We start from the raw sequence: 18,633 nt of genomic DNA on the forward strand, positions 1-18,633 counted from the left end.
AGGGATCATGGGAGTTGGGGGTGCCTGGTATGGAGAGTAGAAAACAAACTGCAAAACTAAGAGAGGAAAGGCAGTAGAGGCAAAGGCAGGTACAGCCAGATAATGGGGATCCACACCTGATAGTTTTCTCCTTGTGAATTGCCACTTTTCTACCTTACGCTGATTTACCTCTGTCATTTTGGCCTTGGATAACTAGTTTTCCTCTTCCTGGTTCCCCCCCCTCTCTCCAGACCGATCAAACCAAATGAAATTCTCCCTCCAGAGAAGGGGCGAGAGGTGGCCAAAGAGCTGGGGATTCCTTATTATGAGACCAGCGTCGTGGCCCAATTTGGCATTAAGGATGTCTTCGACAATGCCATCCGAGCTGCCCTCATCTCCCGCCGGCATCTCCAGTTCTGGAAGTCTCACCTGCGTAATGTCCAGAGGCCATTGCTCCAGGCCCCTTTCTTGCCCCCCAAGCCACCCCCACCCATCATCCTTGTTCCTGACCCTCCTTCCAACAACGAGGAGCGTCCAGCCAACCTGCTGGAGGACCCCTTGTGTGCGGATGTCATCCTGGTGTTGCAAGAGAGAATCAAAATCTACGCGCATAAGATCTACCTCTCCACCTCCTCCTCTAAGTTCTACGACTTGTTCTTGATGGACCTGAGTGAGGAGAGCCAGCAGAGGATGGCAGGAAGCGGCACCGGGGCTGGTGTTGCTGAGCGGACCCTCCATCAGGAAGAGAGGCATCACCATGGCCGGGAATTCCTTCTGAGAGCTGCTAGTTTTGATATCTGTGAGAGTGCTGAGGAAGCTGGCTCCGGCCAGCAAAAACCGTGCCTTAGAGCCTCCACCAGCGATGGGATATTGCGGGGCAAGAACTATGGGGAACGAGGGCTGAAACGGGGGCGGATCCTCTCCTCTTGGAGCCGTGCCTTTGTCAGCATCCAGGAGGAGATGGCAGATGACCCCATGACGTACAAGCCCCGACTTATGGTGGTGGTGAAGATGGACCCTTCCATCCAACTGGGGCCCTTCAGGGCTGTGCTCAAATATCTGTACACAGGAGAGCTGGATGAGAATGAGAGGGACCTGATGCATATTGCCCACATTGCTGAGCTGCTAGAAGTCTTTGACCTCAGGATGATGGTGGCCAACATCCTGAACAATGAGGCATTCATGAACCAGGAGATCACCAAAGCCTTCCACGTCAGGAGAACCAACCGGGTTAAGGAGTGTCTGGCCAAGGGGACTTTTTCCGGTACGCTATAGAGCACTGGGTAGCCATGTGGGACATGGCTATTGGGACCAATGTCATTTGAGTTCCAGGATACAGGGGGCTCAAATGAATTTTGGTGATGGGCTAAAGTAACAGGGGGGGACAGGAATCATAGAATCATAGAGTTGGAAGAGACCACAAGGGCCATCCAGTCCAACCCCCTGGACATTGTTCTCACCCTGGTTTAAGTGTTGCATTGGAAGCCCTTTAGGAGCCACCTTCACCAGGAAGAATGAGTTAGTAGAATTTTTGATTGCACTACTTCAGATGTTTCTGGGTGTCCAAGTTGGGTTTTTTTTAGTGTTCTGCTTTGTACCGTATTTTTTGCTCCAACACACAGTTTTTTCCTCCTCAAGGGTAAGGAGAAATCTCTGTGCGTGTGCGTGTGCGTGCGGAGCAATGGATTCAAACTACAAGAAAGAAGATTCCACCTAAACATTAGGAAGAACTTCCTGACAGTAAGAGCTGTTCGACAGTGGAACTTGCTGCCAAGGAGTGTGGTGGAGTCTCCTTCTTTGGGGGTCTTTAAGTGGAGGCTTGACAGCCATCTATCAGGAATGCTTTGATGGTGTTTCCTGCTTGGCAGGGGGTTGGACTGGATGGCCCTTGCGGTCTCTTCCAACTCTATGATTCTATATGGAACGAATGCCATGGCTCCGGCAGTGGGATCCCTCAGCTGCCGCTGCAGTCAGGAGCAGAGGGATGCCTCTGCCAGCTCTCAGCAGCTGATATCCAAGCTGATCGGCAGGCCAGATAAGGGACACAACCGGTCGGTCGGTAGATGGGAAAGCCAGATAAGGGATGCTTGCAATAAAGGAGGCTGCCTGGGAGGGGGGAGGTAAAAGCACATGGATCCTCAGGATTTTTTGATTGGGTCACCCCAAATTCACCATCAGATCACATATCATGTCTGTGGCCACAGCATGAACCACAAAAATCATACATCCACTGTTTCATTCATCAGTAACTCAAATCAGTAACCCTGGTTGGGGCCAGGAGTGCCAACTGGGGAGCCCTGGTAAGCCCCACCCTGCATAATTGATCACATGATGCAATGCTCCTATGGGTGGGGTCCTCCAGATGGTGTTGGACTACAACTCCCATGCTTGCTGAGGTTGATTGTTTTTCAACATTGGCTCCCATCCCTATTTTGGCTTGTCGGGCTCCTAGAAAAAGATCAAATAGGTATAGAAATCCAGAACTCACAACTCAAACCTGATCTGCACAATTACTTTGTAGATGGGGGAAATTGCTGTAGGTGACTTTATTCCTTTAGTATTATTGGGGGGGTTATGTTCTTGTGGAAATTCTAGCCCTTAGCATCTCATTAGTTTTCTCTGAGTTCTATACAGTGCTACTCCTATTCAGAGTAGATCCACTGAAGTTAATGGCCATGACTAGCTTAGGTTGGGCCTACTCTGAGTAGAACTCAAGTTGGCTACAACCCCCTGTTATTATGTGGTGATAAAGCACAGTCCACAAACATAAAAACATTTGCTTATGCTTCTTTACTTGTTTGCAGATGTCACCTTTATGCTGGATGATGGTGCTATCAGTGCCCACAAGCCCTTGCTAATCTCCAGTTGTGACTGGATGGCTGCTATGTTTGGGGGTCCATTTGTGGAGAGCTCAACTCAAGAGGTAAGGCCACCGTGAGCATGAAAAGCTCCAGACTGAATGATCATCTCTCTAGTTTTCCAACTTAGACATAGCTCTAACTAATACTTGGACCCCATTTCCTACTGTGTGCAACTTTAGTTTTGGTCCACACTGTACCTGAGCAGATCTTTTGATGAGTAAATGTTTTCATTTCTTTCAACTGCTGAGCTAAGATCCCTGGGGTTTGGGAGGGAGTAGAGTGCCTGCTTCTTGCTTTTTACCCAGATCTCTCCGCATCCAGGCTCAAGGGAAGAAAGGGAGAGATGGTAGGGAAGGGTTTTAGGGCAAGTGCCATTATGTGGGGCTTGGAGGGGAAGATCCTATATGTTTTATACAGTAATAAGGGACGGACTGGGGGCAGTACTCAGATTATAGGCTATCCAGCTCCCTGACCTCTTGTGGTTTTAAGAAGGCTTTGGGGACACAGTTTGGCTAAAAGGAGTCAAGACTTAGAATTTTTTCTGAGGGCCTCCTACCTTTTCTCCCACAATTTGAGCAAGCTTCAAATAGGCAGAGGGGCATTGTATTGAAAGCCAACCCTACAATGAGGTGGCCATCTCAAGCAACAGGTTTTAGGTGCCAGTAAAGGTGGCAGAGTGGGAGACAGCCAGGACCCACCAAGAAGTCCTTTTATACAAGCTCCATGGAAATAAATGGAAGCTATGCAGATTATGTCCCATTTTAATGAGTGAGGAGGAGAAATACTGCTTGAATTTTAGCACTGTGGTCAGCACTTTGAAAAGGCCCTTTCCCTTCTGAAACCCTTGCAAACGGCAGATAAAAGACCCAATCTGTGCAAGACCACCTATTTTATGTCAACCTTGGAACAACATACAAAGGGACTTTTAGGACCCTGATTTGCCTATTGCATTTTCATATGGCAAATTCACACCCATTTACAAGAATACATAAATTTTGTAACCTGGGAACGGTGGTGCCCATGTATCTTTTTCACCAGAATGTAAACATTGTAAACCAGATGCAGAGAGGGAGCTAGTACCTTACTAGGTGTGCTGATGTGTGTGAAAAATATGCGACTTCCTAATTCCCTGCTGTATATTATTGAGGAAGTAAAATGACCACAAATCTCAGTGTGTTGTAAATTTAACCCCTCTTGTGTGCATGTCCTTGCTCTTACAGGTGGTGTTACCTTACACCAGCAAGAGTTGCATGAGGGCAGTGCTGGAGTACCTGTACACAGGGCAGTTTTCTTCCACATCAGACCTTGATTACATGAAGCTTATCATCCTTGCCAACCGCCTGTGTCTGCCACACCTAGTTGCACTGACAGGTAATATTGGGGAGCTGCAGGCACGGTTCTGACTTCATAGCTGTCATCAGGCACAATATGGAGCAATGGGGCTTGTGCTGTGCTTTGATCCTTCTCCTCACCTTTTGGAGTGATGTTAGCTTAGGCTTAGGTGTCACTCTATGATCTGGAGAACCTTCCCTGAAGGCGTTGATGGGATTATAGGGTTTGAGGCAAGCCATATAGTTTTCAGTGTTTAAAGCAGGCTTACTTGGGGATAGACAACCACCGGGTGACTTTCTGGCTGACCCATTGCTTGTCTTGGTCTGGCCAGCAGGTGGCACACTGTGCGCCTCTTCTGTCCTCTCTCAGGCCCCAGAATGAGGAGATGCTGAGCTGGCAGAATGAACTGTTCCGCTTGAGGGAGGCAGTGGAGTATCACATTTGTGAATGCTCCATAGTTTTAAAAGTTTCCTTTTAAAACAAAAGTAGAGTGGGCTGACCTAGAACCTCTCCCATTGATTGATAAGCTCGATTTTTATTTGCAAGGTTTAAAACAAAAACAAAAACATTTTTTAAAAATGGTAGACCCTACCTGACACTGAAGGGGTCTGTGTCTTAATCAGTGGTGTGGTGGGCTGCAGATGCTAAGCTCTGATGATGTTGTGGAGCATGTCAAGGGTGAGTCCAAACCCACTTAGCATTTATTGGCAAACTGTGGCACCAAATACATAAGCAATTCACTACTGTGCACAAGATTGCTTTCCTCTGGAGTTGCCTATCTGATTTTTAAAATTTATTTTATGTAGGGGGGGATTCATGGGCCTGTAGAAAAGCAGGCCCATTTGCTTGTTAGAACAGGATTCAGTTTTAACAAAATACAAATTGAATATGGATTTCTTTTCAAACTGGGCCATTTTTAAAAATAAAAAACCCATCACAGCAATAATGCTGTGTTAGAAAAGTTAGAATCCTGTTTCTTCCTTGCTTAAAAAGTGAAAGAAAAAGATTGGTCTTTATCTATTCTGCCCTGTTAGTGAGGAAGTCACACTGATGCACTCTGACCTCCTTGTGTTTGTTTTTACAGAACAGTTCACGGTGTCTGGTCTGATGGAAGCAACTCAGATGTTAGTGGATATTGATGGTGATGTCCTTGTGTTCCTGGAGCTGGCTCAGGTATAGTAAACGGCTTGGTCATAGTGAATCCATAGTAATTCCTGGAGGTCAGACTCATTGAACTCTGAGACTTGCTTCCCAATCAACTTGTACAGCAGTTGGCGCAAGGGGCCAAATCTGGCAGGTAGTCACCGGGGACTCACCTGTCAGTTACATGTCACATGACTGACAGGTGGGAGTCCCCCCCCCACTGCACCCACCTCCCACTAAGGAAAGAAGTGCAATCATCTGATGAGCAGGGATTAAATTCCACTGCCTTGGCTGTGTGATCCTGTTCCCTGCTGGGAACAGGGCACACAGCCAATGCAAGATTAAATCCTGTCCTTCTGCCCATCAGCTGGCGTTACCAGTGGTAGGTGTGTTTGGGGGCCTTGTGGGTCAAGCTGGACCCACTGGTGGGCCAGGATTGGCCCATATGCTGAAGGTTCCCTACCCATTCTGTACAGGATTGCACTGTTGGTAGCCCCAATCATTTCCTTCATCCTGGCTAAATTACCCCATAGTGTTGTGCTGTGACTTATGCCAATATCTTATTTTTCCCCTCCCACAGTTCCATGGTGCCTACCAGCTGGCCGACTGGTGCCTCCATCACATCTGCACCAACTACAACAACATCTGCCGCAAATTTCCTCGAGAGATGAAAGCAATGTCAGCAGGTAAGCATGGAAGAATTATGAGTTGTGCATTGCCTTGGGTGTCCATGGGGAAAAGCAACAAATAAGATTTTTATAGCTGTTTCTTAAACATGCACAAGAGTATCAGTTTTCAGCTTAGAGCCAATTTGTAACCCTTGTAATCTCAGCAAAACCCAAAAAATCGAGGCCTGTTCCCATCCCATCCCTTCTAGTAGGATTCCTCATTGCAGTTGCTGATCCTCAGGGTTGGCTCCTGTCTGTGCCTCTCTTCCATTGAAAGCTGTTCTAACCCTTTCAGGTCAATGGCTCATGCCATCTCGTTTTGCTGCAAATCAATTGCACATTGACAGTTCAGAGTTTTGTAAACCACCCACCTCTCCACAGATTGCTTTTCCCACAAACGTCAGCTGCATTTGTTTGCAATTCTGACTTTTCTTTTTTAACTGTAATAGCAGGCTTCTAAAGTTCCTTCCTTCCTCCCATTGCAGAGAACCAGGACTATTTTGAGAAGCATCGGTGGCCCCCCGTTTGGTACCTGAAGGAGGAGGACCACTATCAGAGGGCCAGGAAGGAGCGTGAAAAGGAAGACTACCTCCATCAGAAACGGCAGCCTAAGAGGAGGTGGCTCTTCTGGAATGCCTCCTCCCCCGCCCAGTCCCCTTCCTCATCAGCAGCCACAGCTTCATCTTCCTCTTCCTCCTCCTCCTCTGCTGTGGTCTGAGGGATGCGCTGCCCCTACACACACACACACTCCTCGATCTCTCTTGAGAGATGGGAGCCTGCCACCCTGGCCAACGTCCAGCTTGACAGGCTTAGAGAGGACACCACCAGCTAAAACCCTCAGTGGAGAAAACAAGCATGAATGTCCCTGGGAGGTTGGCAAGAACCTGTACAGGTGGAGCTCAGGGTCTGGAGCATCCTACATCTTCACCCAGAGCTCTCTCCATATGGTCCCAGTCCTTGCCTCAGTTAGTGTTGGTGCACAGCCATTGGAGGCTGCCCAGGTGAAATGTCAGGCAAGCCAGTTTTCTTTAAAAGAGGTTCACTCATCTAGGTGGACACACACCTCACGTTTACAGGAATGCAAGAGGTTTACTTTGAAAATCTGTTACGAGGAAAATTCAGCAGTTCATTGATTTAAGGAGGGTTCCTGCACCTTTGCAAAAATCAAAAAAGAAATAATTGGGTGTCTCACGCTGTCTGCCCCTCTGTACCATGTCATTTCAAGCTGCTGAAGACAGGCGCTGTGCCCCAGAATTTTCTGGGCTTTTCATGACAAGGTGATCATTTTTCTGTTGCACGTCCACCCCTGGGGCTTAGCTCTAGGATGTTTGCTAGCAGCAAGGCACAGGTCCTGGGAGCATCAAACAGCTGTAGACCCTCCTCTCATGAGAGGCAGGCCCTGCTAGAGGAGGCATAGGCCAACAGATGCTTCAGTTCTGCACTGAGACTGAATTGCAACAGGAAAAAAGTCCTACTAGAACACAGAACATGCCTGCTGTGGCTGGAAAGATACTGTTTTCTTTCTTTCTCTCATTGTTTGCACACTACAAGTTACCAGGTTGGCTAGCCCAATGAGAGCAAGTTAAGAAGGTTGGCAAGGGAGTCTCTTCCATCCTGGCCTGTGCTGGCCACGATGTTTGGGAATGTGCTGCTTCTGAAAGAATAGGAAACTCTCAACAGTTGACACTGTTTTTAACGAAGCAAACCAATACACCAACTTGGATTTTAGTGTGCAAGGTTGTGTTGTAATAAATGGTATTTTAAAAAGATGCTTGTGGCCTCTGTCTGTGATTTGAAGTGAAGGGTCGTGCTCCTTTCTGGGAAACCTCTCTTGTTGCAAAAGTGGGTGGAGTGATCTATGTAAATTCATCATTGTACACAGTAGCCTGGTCCTCCGTCCAGGCAGGGAAGAGGCATAACCAAAATTCAAGAACATTCCAGCTGGGTGAATACTTTCGAGGAGGGTGTGTGTCTGGGGGCAGGCCCAAAGGACAGTTGGAAAGGCTTGAAAGCCACACTTGTCCCCAAGGTCCCGCCCCACCCCCAAAAGTAGACGAGGACCTAGTTGAATAGTACTGGCTCTACTGATTCATGACCAAAACTGTTACAAACTCCTGACAAGCTTTATTTAAATTGTAAAAGTTAGAAAAGATTTAATATCACTGATCCATCATATCTTTGAGAATCCTGCTCGTCTCCCACCTAGGTAGGGTCCAGCCCCACTAACCCAACAGCTTGGTTGCTGCCTTCAAAGTGTCACCTGAGACCCAAGCCTACCTTGAGAATATGTGGACAGATTGCAAGACAATGTATACCATTTTAAAAAAATCTTTTAATTGCTTTGTGCAGCTCCAGTGCAGCTTTACATAGCTTCATAAACAAGGTAAAAAGCTTCTGCCTTCAAATAAGTTGTTTTTGACTTCCAACAGCAAGAAACGGCAAGGGCAAAGCAAAGAACTAAACATTATTTTATATATTCACATATCAAAAGAACAAAATCGCTAAAAACTGAACACCTGAATATAAAGACATTAATATATCTAGAAATAAATACAAACTTCAAGTATTTTTGCCAAACAGGCTACATAATTTATCAAGCATATTCTGCTTGTTCTACTAACCCATAGGTAAGTATGGCATAGTGTTGCATTTGGAACAGCTAAACCCAGGTCCAAGGATTCACCTGTTCATTAAAGCTTAACCAGTTTCTGTCTCTCTGCCTTACCCAAGTTGGGTGGATAAGATGGATCACCCACATGCACATGCTTGAACTGCTGAAAGTATTCCAGTTTCCAGTCTGTGCATGCTTAAGCCACACTCAGCAAACACTTTTAAATTCTTCTGCAATGATGTACCTTATTCCCCTTAGCACTGTTTTGGAGAAACATGTATTATGTGCAAAAGAACCATAGCACACTTCTACATAAGAGTATAGACCAGGCACCCCCAAACTGCAGCCTTCCAGATGTTTTGGCCTACAACTCCCATGATCCCTAGCTAACAGGACCAGTGGTCGGGGAAGATGGGAATTGTAGTCCAAAACATCTGGAGGGCCAAAGTCTGGGGATGCCTGGTATAGACGCTTGCTGCATATTTGCCACAATTCACTCCTTCCCATCAGCTTCTGCTGTCAGGTAGTTCAAAGGTTTAACAGGCCAAGGGACTATGCTAATCCCATTTACCTAAGAAGAAGTGGCATTAAATGCAGTAGGATCTACAGTACTTAAAAGTATTTTTCCTTAGCCAGTTGTCCAAAAATATGGAGGCATTGCACACAGAAATCTCAGCAGCTAGAGAACATTCAACGAGATAAGCTACTAAAGCTTATTGTGTTTCAGGAATTGCACTACACCTAATTCACACTTTTTATTGCTACCCCTTGGGGGGGGGAAATGGATCTGGGGGTCAAAGTTTGATGACTCAAGAATTATGATAAAAACAACTGTTATCAAGTTTCATTATGATCTCAATGGTGAAATGATACACCATACCATTAAAATGTGATTACATTATTATCTGGTCCCCTTGAAACAGAACGGTGACCTGATTGAGATACTGGAGTGAATGTTGGTGTGCACAATGTTCAAGGGAGACTCTGCATTACAAGTAAGTGTACAAGCAGTCTGTCCTTCCCAAAACTGGCAAGTGAAGTTAAAAGGTCTCATTCTGGTTGGCCAACACGTCTTGCCATCAGGGGGCAAGCAGGAGACCAGCTAGAGACTGGCACATTGCTTAGCATTTAAGATGGGACCAGTCTCCAAATGTCACTTAATCCAGCACCTTTATCGAAAACTCTGCCCACATAGCAATGTACCTGTTCCAGAGACACTCCTGTAAGCACTATTCAAAACAGTGTGCAAATACATGTTTATTGTTCCATAGTTAATTAGAGTATTTTTAAAAATGGATCCAAACAGTTTAGGTTTCCAGCATCTGTGGTTCCACAAAAGCTCTGGAGAGAAGACAGCAGAGAAAGTAAAAAATTCAGTTATGCTGTCTCGCCTTCTCTTTTGCAAAAGTTACGGGTGGACATGCCCTCTCCAATAAATTACAGCAGATTAGCAGATCTCATGAAGAATAAACACAATGTATGAGTAGCACTGCAGGATCAGGCCAGAAATTAACCTAACCTATAAGTTCCTCCCAGCCACCCATACTTTAGGAAAGCCCAGACAGAGAGCAAGATAAAGGCAACAGCCAGTATCTGTTTGTCTCCAGCAACTGGTATTTGTTGCCACACTTCTACTGAAGACTGGAAGTGACTTTACCTTCCTTCATGAATTTGTCTAATCTCGCTGTAAAGCCCGAGGGCAAGGATAGCCTTGTCTTTAAGTGTAAAGCATAAAACAACAATACTCAAAGCCAGCAGCATGTCCTTGTGCAAGCAAATTCCATCAACTACATGATGTACAAAGGTATTTTTGCTTGATGATCAAAGTTCTACTATACAGGAGTGGGGAGGAAAGAGTCTCATTCCACTTTTTGCACATCATCTATTTTGTTTTTCAAAAAATTTATATACCGCCTGCTTGTAATAAAACCTCAAAGTAGTTTACAAAATGCATAGGGACAATCTTTAATCATGTGCCTCTTTTGTCATCCGGCCCAAAATTAAAAAGCAGCTGACATTTCAGTCTTTTGTTATAGGGAAGGTTTTCAGATTTTATCATTTCTGTTCTTCCTTTTTCCTGTACCCCAACCATTCCAGTCTATGACACCCTCTTTGAGACTTGGAAACCTGGAACAATATATTGCTGAAGAGATCTAGCACCTAGAGTGGTGTGACAAGGAATCCCTCTTCCCAGGAAACTGAAAACTGCAGATCTAACTCAGCACCCTTATAGTTTCCAGGATTCTTTTGGGGAAGCTATGACTGTAAAGTGTTTAATACTGCAGAAGAACCCAGTCACAATACCTTCATAGTAACTGGCACAGATCATTTGGACCAATTAAGAGTTGATGCATAACTAGTTCCTTACTTCCTCCCAGGAGCAAGTAAGTTCATTTTGCATGCACACGCACACACACACCTCAAAATAATAACCTGCAAAAAGCAGGTTAGGCAGAGGTTACAACACTAATACATCACACTGGCTCTCCAGTGTGTCAAGATAGCAAGGCAAAGTGAGAGAACGGAAAACTAAAAAATGAGGTATCATAGTGTTCAACCTACTATAAAAAGCAGGCATTGACTTACAGCTATTCAATATCTAGCTTTCCTTCATGGTAACACATGCAGGGTTCTGCCTTATTCATAACTTTTTACAGCTGGAAGCAGGTGGGGATGAGAAAGCAGATGGGCAGAGCCCACAGGAACAGAATCAACATCATGGCCTGGGGAAAACCTGTTGCTTTCCAGATGTGGTTGGTGGGCTCCAGCTGCCATCGGCCCTGGCCAGCATGGTCAATGGTCAGGGATTCTGGGAATTATAGTCCAACATCATCTGGAGGTCAAAGGTGCCCCACCCCTTTTCTAAATAGTTGTTCAAATGTGAGTGGACTGATTATGGCATGTTGACTCATGAACCATAATACATTTTATTACCGTATTTTTCGGACCATAACACGCACCTAGTTTTTAGAGGAAAACAAGAAAAAAATTTTTTCTGGTTTTCCTCCTCTAAAAGGTTGGGAGGCGGTAGCAACAGCAGTAGCACCATTTTGGCCGCTTCTCTCAACCCTCAGCTGCTGGCTGCAGAGGCAGCACCAGCCCGACATCAACGGTGAAGGGGGAGTACTGGTTATAGAATGGTGAAGTACTGGTTATAGAATCTAATTTCCTGAGGCTTTCAAGAATGTTTCTAGTTCTTGCAGTTGCAGAAATCTGCTTGAAATGTGGAGCCACAAGTGGCAGCCTCAGAAGCCACAGGGATTGCTAAATAAGGCCCCATCTGCACTGTACATTTAAACCAGTACCATACCACTTTAAACAGTCAGGGCTCCCCCTAAGAATCCTGGGAACTGTAGTTTGCTAAGGGTGCTATTCCCCTCACAAATATACAATTCCTGGGAAAAGAGAATGATTGTTAAACCACTCTGAGTACTGTAGCTCTGTGATCAGAATAGGGGTCACCTAACAATTCTCAGCATCCTTAACAAACTATAGTTCCCAGGATTCTGTGGGGGAAGTCATGGCTGATTGAAATGGTATGATACAGTTTTAAATGTATAGTGCAGATGAGGCATTGATGCAATGTGTTGAGGGGACATAAGGTTGTAGTCAACTAGGTCCTTAAACCCATTGAAATTAATGAATCTCTGTTAGAGAAGACCTATTGAAATTAATGAATCTCTGTTAGAGAAGACCTATTGAAATTAATGGGTATGGCTAAGTGGGGCTAGGAATGGTTATCACCCATAGATTATTGTCCTCTCCCATGAGTAGCAAAACCTACTTTCTGGGGGGGAAGCAGAATAACTTCGCATAAGCTTCAGTGTACTATAGCCCACTGCATCAGATGAATTATAGTCCACAGAACTGTAACCTATAATAACATTTGTTAGCTTTTAATGTACCACAAGACATATTTTTTGGAAAATGTTTGTGGATGTACTCAATCTGCAGAACAGAAATGAGAATTCTGTGCCCAGAAAAGCTGGATTCTGCCATTTCCTAAATGTTTATACCAGGGCTGGCATTGTTTCAAGATGGAGAATTGTTCATATTCTTGGGGGTGGGGAGTCTTTCAGACATGTAGCAATGAGATTTGATGGCAAACAACATTTTACATCCACACCTCCTGAGGACATTGGTCAAAGTGGACTTTAGCAGCACCAGAAACCTCCCGTTCACAGGAAATACAAAAGGCATACCGGGTGCACATTTTATAATAAAAAGAAATGGGGGCCACAATGTTCATTGAAAAGGCTCAGTTTGGCAGGATGTTTTACACTGCAGCCTGTGCACCAAGTGAGATAACAATGTAGTTTGGTGGCAAGCACCTGGATCCATGAGCTTGTCAACATCCACGATCATCAACAAGCAATTCATCCCTTGTCCCTCTCTAAAAACACACAAACACACACACATTCCCCTCACGTAGAAACACTGCATGGCTGACGAAGTAGGGAAGCAGCAAAGGCAGCCTCACGCTGGTCTTCAGACTTCTCCTACCTAGGCAGTTCTTTCCACAAGGGCCAACATTGATGCCAAAATCCAGCATCGCCTGAGCTCTGTGAGTGCGGCTTTCTCCCAACTGAAATGCAGAGTGTTTGAGGACCAGGACATTTGCAGGGAAACTAAAATGCTTGTTTACAAAGCTATTGTACTACCAACCTTACTGTATGCTTGTGAAACATGGACCACTTATAAACGCCATCTCCAACTCTTCAAAAGATTCCATCAACGGTGTCTCGGAAATTTTTTACACATCACTTGGGAAGACAGGCGAACTATTATCAGTGCACTGGAAGAAGCAAAGATCACCAGTGTTGAAGCAATGATTCTTCAACATCAACTTCGTTGGACTGGTCATGTTGTGCGGATGCCTGATGATCGTCTTCCAAAGCAACTACTCTATTCCAAACTTAAAAATGAAAAGTGTAATGCTGGTGGTCAACAAAAGAGCTTTAAAGACTGTCTCAAGGTAAACCTTAAAAAAACACGTAGTATAAACACTGACAACTGGGAAACACTGGCCTGCAAGCGCTCCAGTTGGAGAACAGCCTTTACCAAAGGCTTTGAAGACAATCGAACTCAGGACACAAGGGGGAAACGTGCTAAGAGGAAGGCACGCTTGGCAAATCCACACTGTGATCAACTCCTGCCCGGAAACCAATGTCCCCACTGTGGAAGGATGTGGGGATCCAGAATTGGCCTCCATAGTCACTTACGGACTCATTGTTAAAACAATCTTACTTGGCTACGAGTGATCACCAAAGAAGAAGAGAAGCTCTTTCAGCCAGCTGGAGTCTTTTCAAAAGTAAACTGTATATAGTGGTAAGAAGAATAACACTCTCCTCCAGGCCGAAAACCCAAAGCCAACTGTTTTTAGAGAGGCTTCACAAGAACAGCTTGCAAGGAGGAAGCCTTGCATGACTATCAAAGTCACTCTTCAAGGACATAGAGGCCCTGGGTAATCAGGGCAGCTCTTATTTTATCCTCAATGCCTTTGAGGTCCATGTTACAGAGCGCCTCCAGCAAAGAGTCCAAAGACGCCCCCTTCCCATTCATGTCATGCCAGGTCCGTAGCATCTGGAAGTGCTGCTCTTTCATATCTCCAACATGCATCAAAGCAATAGTATCAATATCGTTATCCAGCAACCCGAGGGCCCTCATGAATCTCTTCCAGTCCCTCAAGGGAACCTCTTTGATAAAGATGTCAAAAGCCAGGCGCAAAGCTGGAAGGAAAGGAGATAAGTCAGGAGCTTTGTGTCTGCAGGAGTGAGACAAAAGACAGAATGCTATGGCACCAAGCTCAACGTTTAGTTTCCCTGTGGGCTTCTCCTTTTAGATAACAATGAAATGAAAACACAAGTTGCTTAACCCTTATTAGTTCCTGGGAAGGTAAATTGGAAATGGGCATGTAATGACTGGTGAATTTCAGAAGATGAGCTGGAATCTGGCATCATCACCATCACTTATTAGTCAAAAGTGACTCAATGCACCTCACGGGGAGCGAACATTAGAATCAATGATCTAACGGTGGATCATGTGTTTTGCATGCATATGTTCCCAAGTTTAATCCCTGGCATCCTCAGGTAGGGCTGGGATGGAAGTGCCTGAATCTCTGGAGAGATTCTGCTGTCCACTTTAGTTCAGGGGTTGCCAACATGGTGCTCATCAGCCCCAGCTAGTATTGCCAATGGGCAGAGATGAAGGGAGTTGTAGTCCACCAAGATGTGGAGGATACCATGCAGGCTGTCACTGTTAGACAGATCAATGGTTTGAGACAGTTGTTGCTGGAATCCATCTACCTTGAGACACAATGGATTGCACCTCCAGGGTGAAGTCAAACCACTGTGTTAGCAGGGGCACAAGCCTGGGCCATTTGTATAATACCGTAGTAATAATAATCATACATTTTTATTTATACCCTGCCCTTCCTGGTTCAGAAACCCGGGCTCAGGGTGGCTGACAACAAATTTAAAACACTTAATTGTATTACAACATAAAAGCAGCATAAAATACAGTATAAAAGCATGAACAACAATAAAATTCAAGTTCAAGAATCAATCTGGGGGAAATCCATCCAATAAACATTAGATAGACACCAGGGCTAGCTGGCTAAATTAGACCTACTTGGGCCAGCGAGGAGGCCAGAGGAGAATTAGCTGTGGGGTCCCAGAGTGGGTAATCTTTATAAAAGGGGGGAGTGGGGAGAGAAGGGAAATAAAAGATCAGGCTGAGTTCAAATTAAAGACCAGACGAAATGGCTCTGTCTTACAGGCACACGGGAGGAAGTTAAATCCTGTAGGGCCCTAGTCTCATGGGGCAGAGCATTCCACCAGGTTGGAGCCATCACTGAAAAGGCCCTGGCCCTGGTGGAGGATAGTCTGACTTCCTTAGGGCCGGGGACCTCTAAACTATGGCAGCCCCACGTAGAGCGGATTACAGTAGTCAAGCCTGGAGGTGACCATTGTGTGGATCACTGCGGCCAGATCGGGGCGGGAGAGGTAAGGGACCAACTGCTTAATGCGGCAAAGATGGAAAAATGTTGCCTTAGGTGTTGCTATAACCTGCACCTCCATGGAAAGGGAGGCGTCAAGGATTACACTCCTAGGCTGCCCAGAAAACAAGACCTTCTGGGCCTTGCTAATGTGGTCCAAAGGAAAGCAGAGCAAGACATTTGGCACCAGCTTGGCTGGAAGGAGACATACAAGGCGCCATCCATCTGCCTTAGGGACTCCACTCTGGATTTTGTAGGGTTTAATGCTTACTTAGCCTTTTCTTCTCCCCAAAATCTCCCACAAGGCAGCAGAGGTTTAGGGTCAGAATTTTCCTTCTAAATGGACTACCTTCCCAGGTTGACAAGCCCCATCTGCCCTTCACTTCCCTCTACAGCAGAAAGCGCCTTCTTGACTGTTGGGCCCACTCTTGGCCTCATCTGCTCAATCCACCAGACCCTGTCTTCACATGCAGGGGATGTTCCTAACTCACAGAGGGTTTGAGATCCAGCGGCTACCTTCACCTGGTTTAGCCACCCAGTCAAGGTTGTTCCCAAGGTGTGGCAGCTGCCGAATGCTGACCTGGGAGCCACAGGTGAGAGCAGAGTGCAAGGAGGGGAACTTGGCATAAGGTTGTAAATCAGCAGCACTGGTTCCCACCATTCCCAGTTATTCAAGCGCTCATATTCCTTTCTTCCTGCACTGAAAATGCTATCTGAACTAAGGAAGTTATATTTAGGGTGATATTCAACCATGTTTTACTCAGAGGAGACTCCATGAAATTAATGAACATGATTAGGTCCATTAACTTCAGTGGATCTGAATGTGCCTATTGGTCCAAAAAAGCTTGGAGGCTCCTGATTTAGCAATTTATTTTAAATGACTGTGCAGGCTAAGAATGTAAGGACATTTACCAGTCATTTGATCCTTCCCATTTGCAGGAACCAGATTCCTTCTCTGCTCTGTGGAGACCTGAACCTACAATGGGTCAGAACAGAAACAAACCACATGTATTACTAAAATGAATGATGGAAGAGTACTGAAAGGATATTCCAGCTCTAGGTAAAGTTGCTTTCTAACTCTAAAACAAAACAAGCTTTAGATAGCCAGCAGCTGAACAGAAGATTCTCTGATAGGCAAGAGATATCCACCAGTCTCTTTGCAGTCTGAATTAACACTCTGCACCACCCTCCTTTGTTCCAAGGAGCTGCAGAGGCATCCCAGGACAGGTAATGCTAGAAGTGCAATAGCAGAGACCATTCTGTGTACAACTTCAGGGTTAATTCTGTTATCAGTAAGTAGAGTGGCAAGATGCTTGCTAAGGTAGCACATGCACTGATTGGCTGATTAGTCCTGAGAGTTTCCCTCTGTAAGTTGGGTTGAATGTCTCTCTGCTCTGTACAAGGTCGGAAATAAGAAAGACCTCTATTCCTTTCTCCTCAAATTATACCATTTTTGTTCACCTTTCCTCAGTAGAGTATTACCAGATTTGTCTTCTCTCTGAACTTTGAGTTATTTATGTGACTTGGCTAACAGGCAATACCTTGTGCTTTTTCATCTTGTTTACCTCCTCTGAAGAGCCAGTTGTTTGCAGAGGTGTGGTTTCAGACCCTCTTGCATTGGAATTGGCATATTCTAGTGAAGACAATCGGATCCTCTGGTCAACCTGTACATCCCACAAGTCCTCTACTTCCTGTGGTCCATGGGTACATTTTCGCCGCAGTCTTCGGATAGTCTTGCAATAAAACGCAATGCAATTTAAGCCCACCAAAATGTTACTTGCCTGTGCATGGATAGGTTTTGCATTTTTTTTAAGGAGAAGATACCTAACCTACCACCTTTACAAGTCATATCTATCAGAAACCTGTCCCACCAAGTTAAATGAAATTTATGATTGATTATGTTTGCATAGGCTTTCAGTCTAAACTATCCCCATGGGCCACGTTGGTCAGGGCTGACGGGAATTGGAGTTCAGTCGCAACTGAAGGGCCACAGATTTATCACCCTTGATTTAAGGGGAAATTCTTGTTCCAGTACATGTCTTTTCTATGGATCCAACATATGAACTGCTGTGAGACCTGTGGGTATAGGGCAGTATATATTTTCAATAAACAATAAATAAATATTTATAATTTTATAAGGACTGAAGTGAATAGGAATGCCCCCTTCTAAAAAAGCAAGTTATGTTTTGAGGAATGAGGCATTCCAACTTGATAGAAACCAAAGTGATTTCTCCAATACACAAAGAAATGTCACTAAATTTACACGTGACTGTTTAGTCTGGACACCCAATTTGGAGAGGAGGGATTCACACCCAGATTTTGACATTCTGCTGTACTGAATAGATTTAATGGGTTGAAATCAAAATTATGAAACCCGCTATATTCTGTGAGAGGAAATGTTTCTGGAATTTTGTGAGCTAGAAGTGGGACTTAAGTCCCCTGTTCTGCCTCTTTGAAAATGAAGTACTGTAATAGTAAAAAATAAAAACAATAAGGCCTTCCAACTGAGAAAGGAATCCTGCCATTTTTGTGCAGTAATGCAATAGTGAAGTCACAATGTTATAATTGTAATACTGTATCGTGAAATAGCTCTATGGTAGAGGGCTTGATTTTTATGCCAAAGGTCCCAAGTTCAACACCCAGATATCTCCAGGAAGATCCCACCCCGATACCTTGGAGAGCGGCTGCCAGTCAGTGTACACAATACTGAGCTAGACAGAACAGTGGTCTAAACTTGGTATAAAAACAGCTTCCCATGTAACTTTTTAAAGATGTCATCATCTTGCAACCCCCAAAAATCCACCTATCCCTAATGATTTTACCCTCTCAAAAAAAAGGAAGCAGGCCTCACCTTGGAGTCCCACACACTTGTTACAGATCCTGTTCTGCTGTCTGTAAGAGAAAACAGGGTGACATTACTATTTATTTAGAAGCATTTATGTACCCCTTAATATTTTATCAAGCTTCCATCTGTAGGGTCCTGACCCGGCCTTGGCTTGCCCTGATGTTCATCCATTAAAATGACTAGCCAAGAACGGATGT

At 45.0% G+C, this 18,633-nt stretch overlaps 2 protein-coding genes across 5 annotated transcripts in view; one reads left to right on the forward strand and one right to left on the reverse strand.

The window, feature by feature from the left end:
• Positions 1-7,752, forward strand: part of RHOBTB2 (Rho related BTB domain containing 2) — a 33,729-nt gene extending 25,977 nt beyond the window's left edge. For all 4 annotated transcript variants that reach the window (XM_035139518.3, XM_060268356.2, XM_060268357.2 and 1 more), the window contains 6 exons: positions 231-1,243; positions 2,784-2,902; positions 4,061-4,211; positions 5,257-5,345; positions 5,896-6,001; positions 6,469-7,752. In XM_035139518.3, coding sequence (XP_034995409.2) covers positions 231-1,243; positions 2,784-2,902; positions 4,061-4,211; positions 5,257-5,345; positions 5,896-6,001; positions 6,469-6,701 — 1,711 coding nt within the window. In that variant the 3' untranslated portion in view covers positions 6,702-7,752. The remainder of the gene's footprint in view (positions 1-230; positions 1,244-2,783; positions 2,903-4,060; positions 4,212-5,256; positions 5,346-5,895; positions 6,002-6,468) is intronic.
• A 6,140-nt stretch (positions 7,753-13,892) lies between these two features.
• The window catches only part of LOC118097137 (tumor necrosis factor receptor superfamily member 10B-like), a 31,000-nt gene continuing 26,259 nt past the window's right edge, over positions 13,893-18,633 (reverse strand). Inside the window, exons 7-10 of the mRNA XM_035139796.3 lie at positions 18,443-18,483; positions 17,157-17,324; positions 16,504-16,567; positions 13,893-14,323 (exon numbers count right to left, since the gene is read on the reverse strand). Coding sequence (XP_034995687.3) covers positions 14,031-14,323; positions 16,504-16,567; positions 17,157-17,324; positions 18,443-18,483 — 566 coding nt within the window. The 3' untranslated portion in view covers positions 13,893-14,030. The remainder of the gene's footprint in view (positions 14,324-16,503; positions 16,568-17,156; positions 17,325-18,442; positions 18,484-18,633) is intronic.

The sequence above is a fragment of the Zootoca vivipara genome, chromosome 14 (genome assembly GCF_965207765.1).
Source record: "Zootoca vivipara chromosome 14, rZooViv2.hap1.1, whole genome shotgun sequence".
NCBI lineage: Eukaryota > Metazoa > Chordata > Lepidosauria > Squamata > Lacertidae > Zootoca > Zootoca vivipara.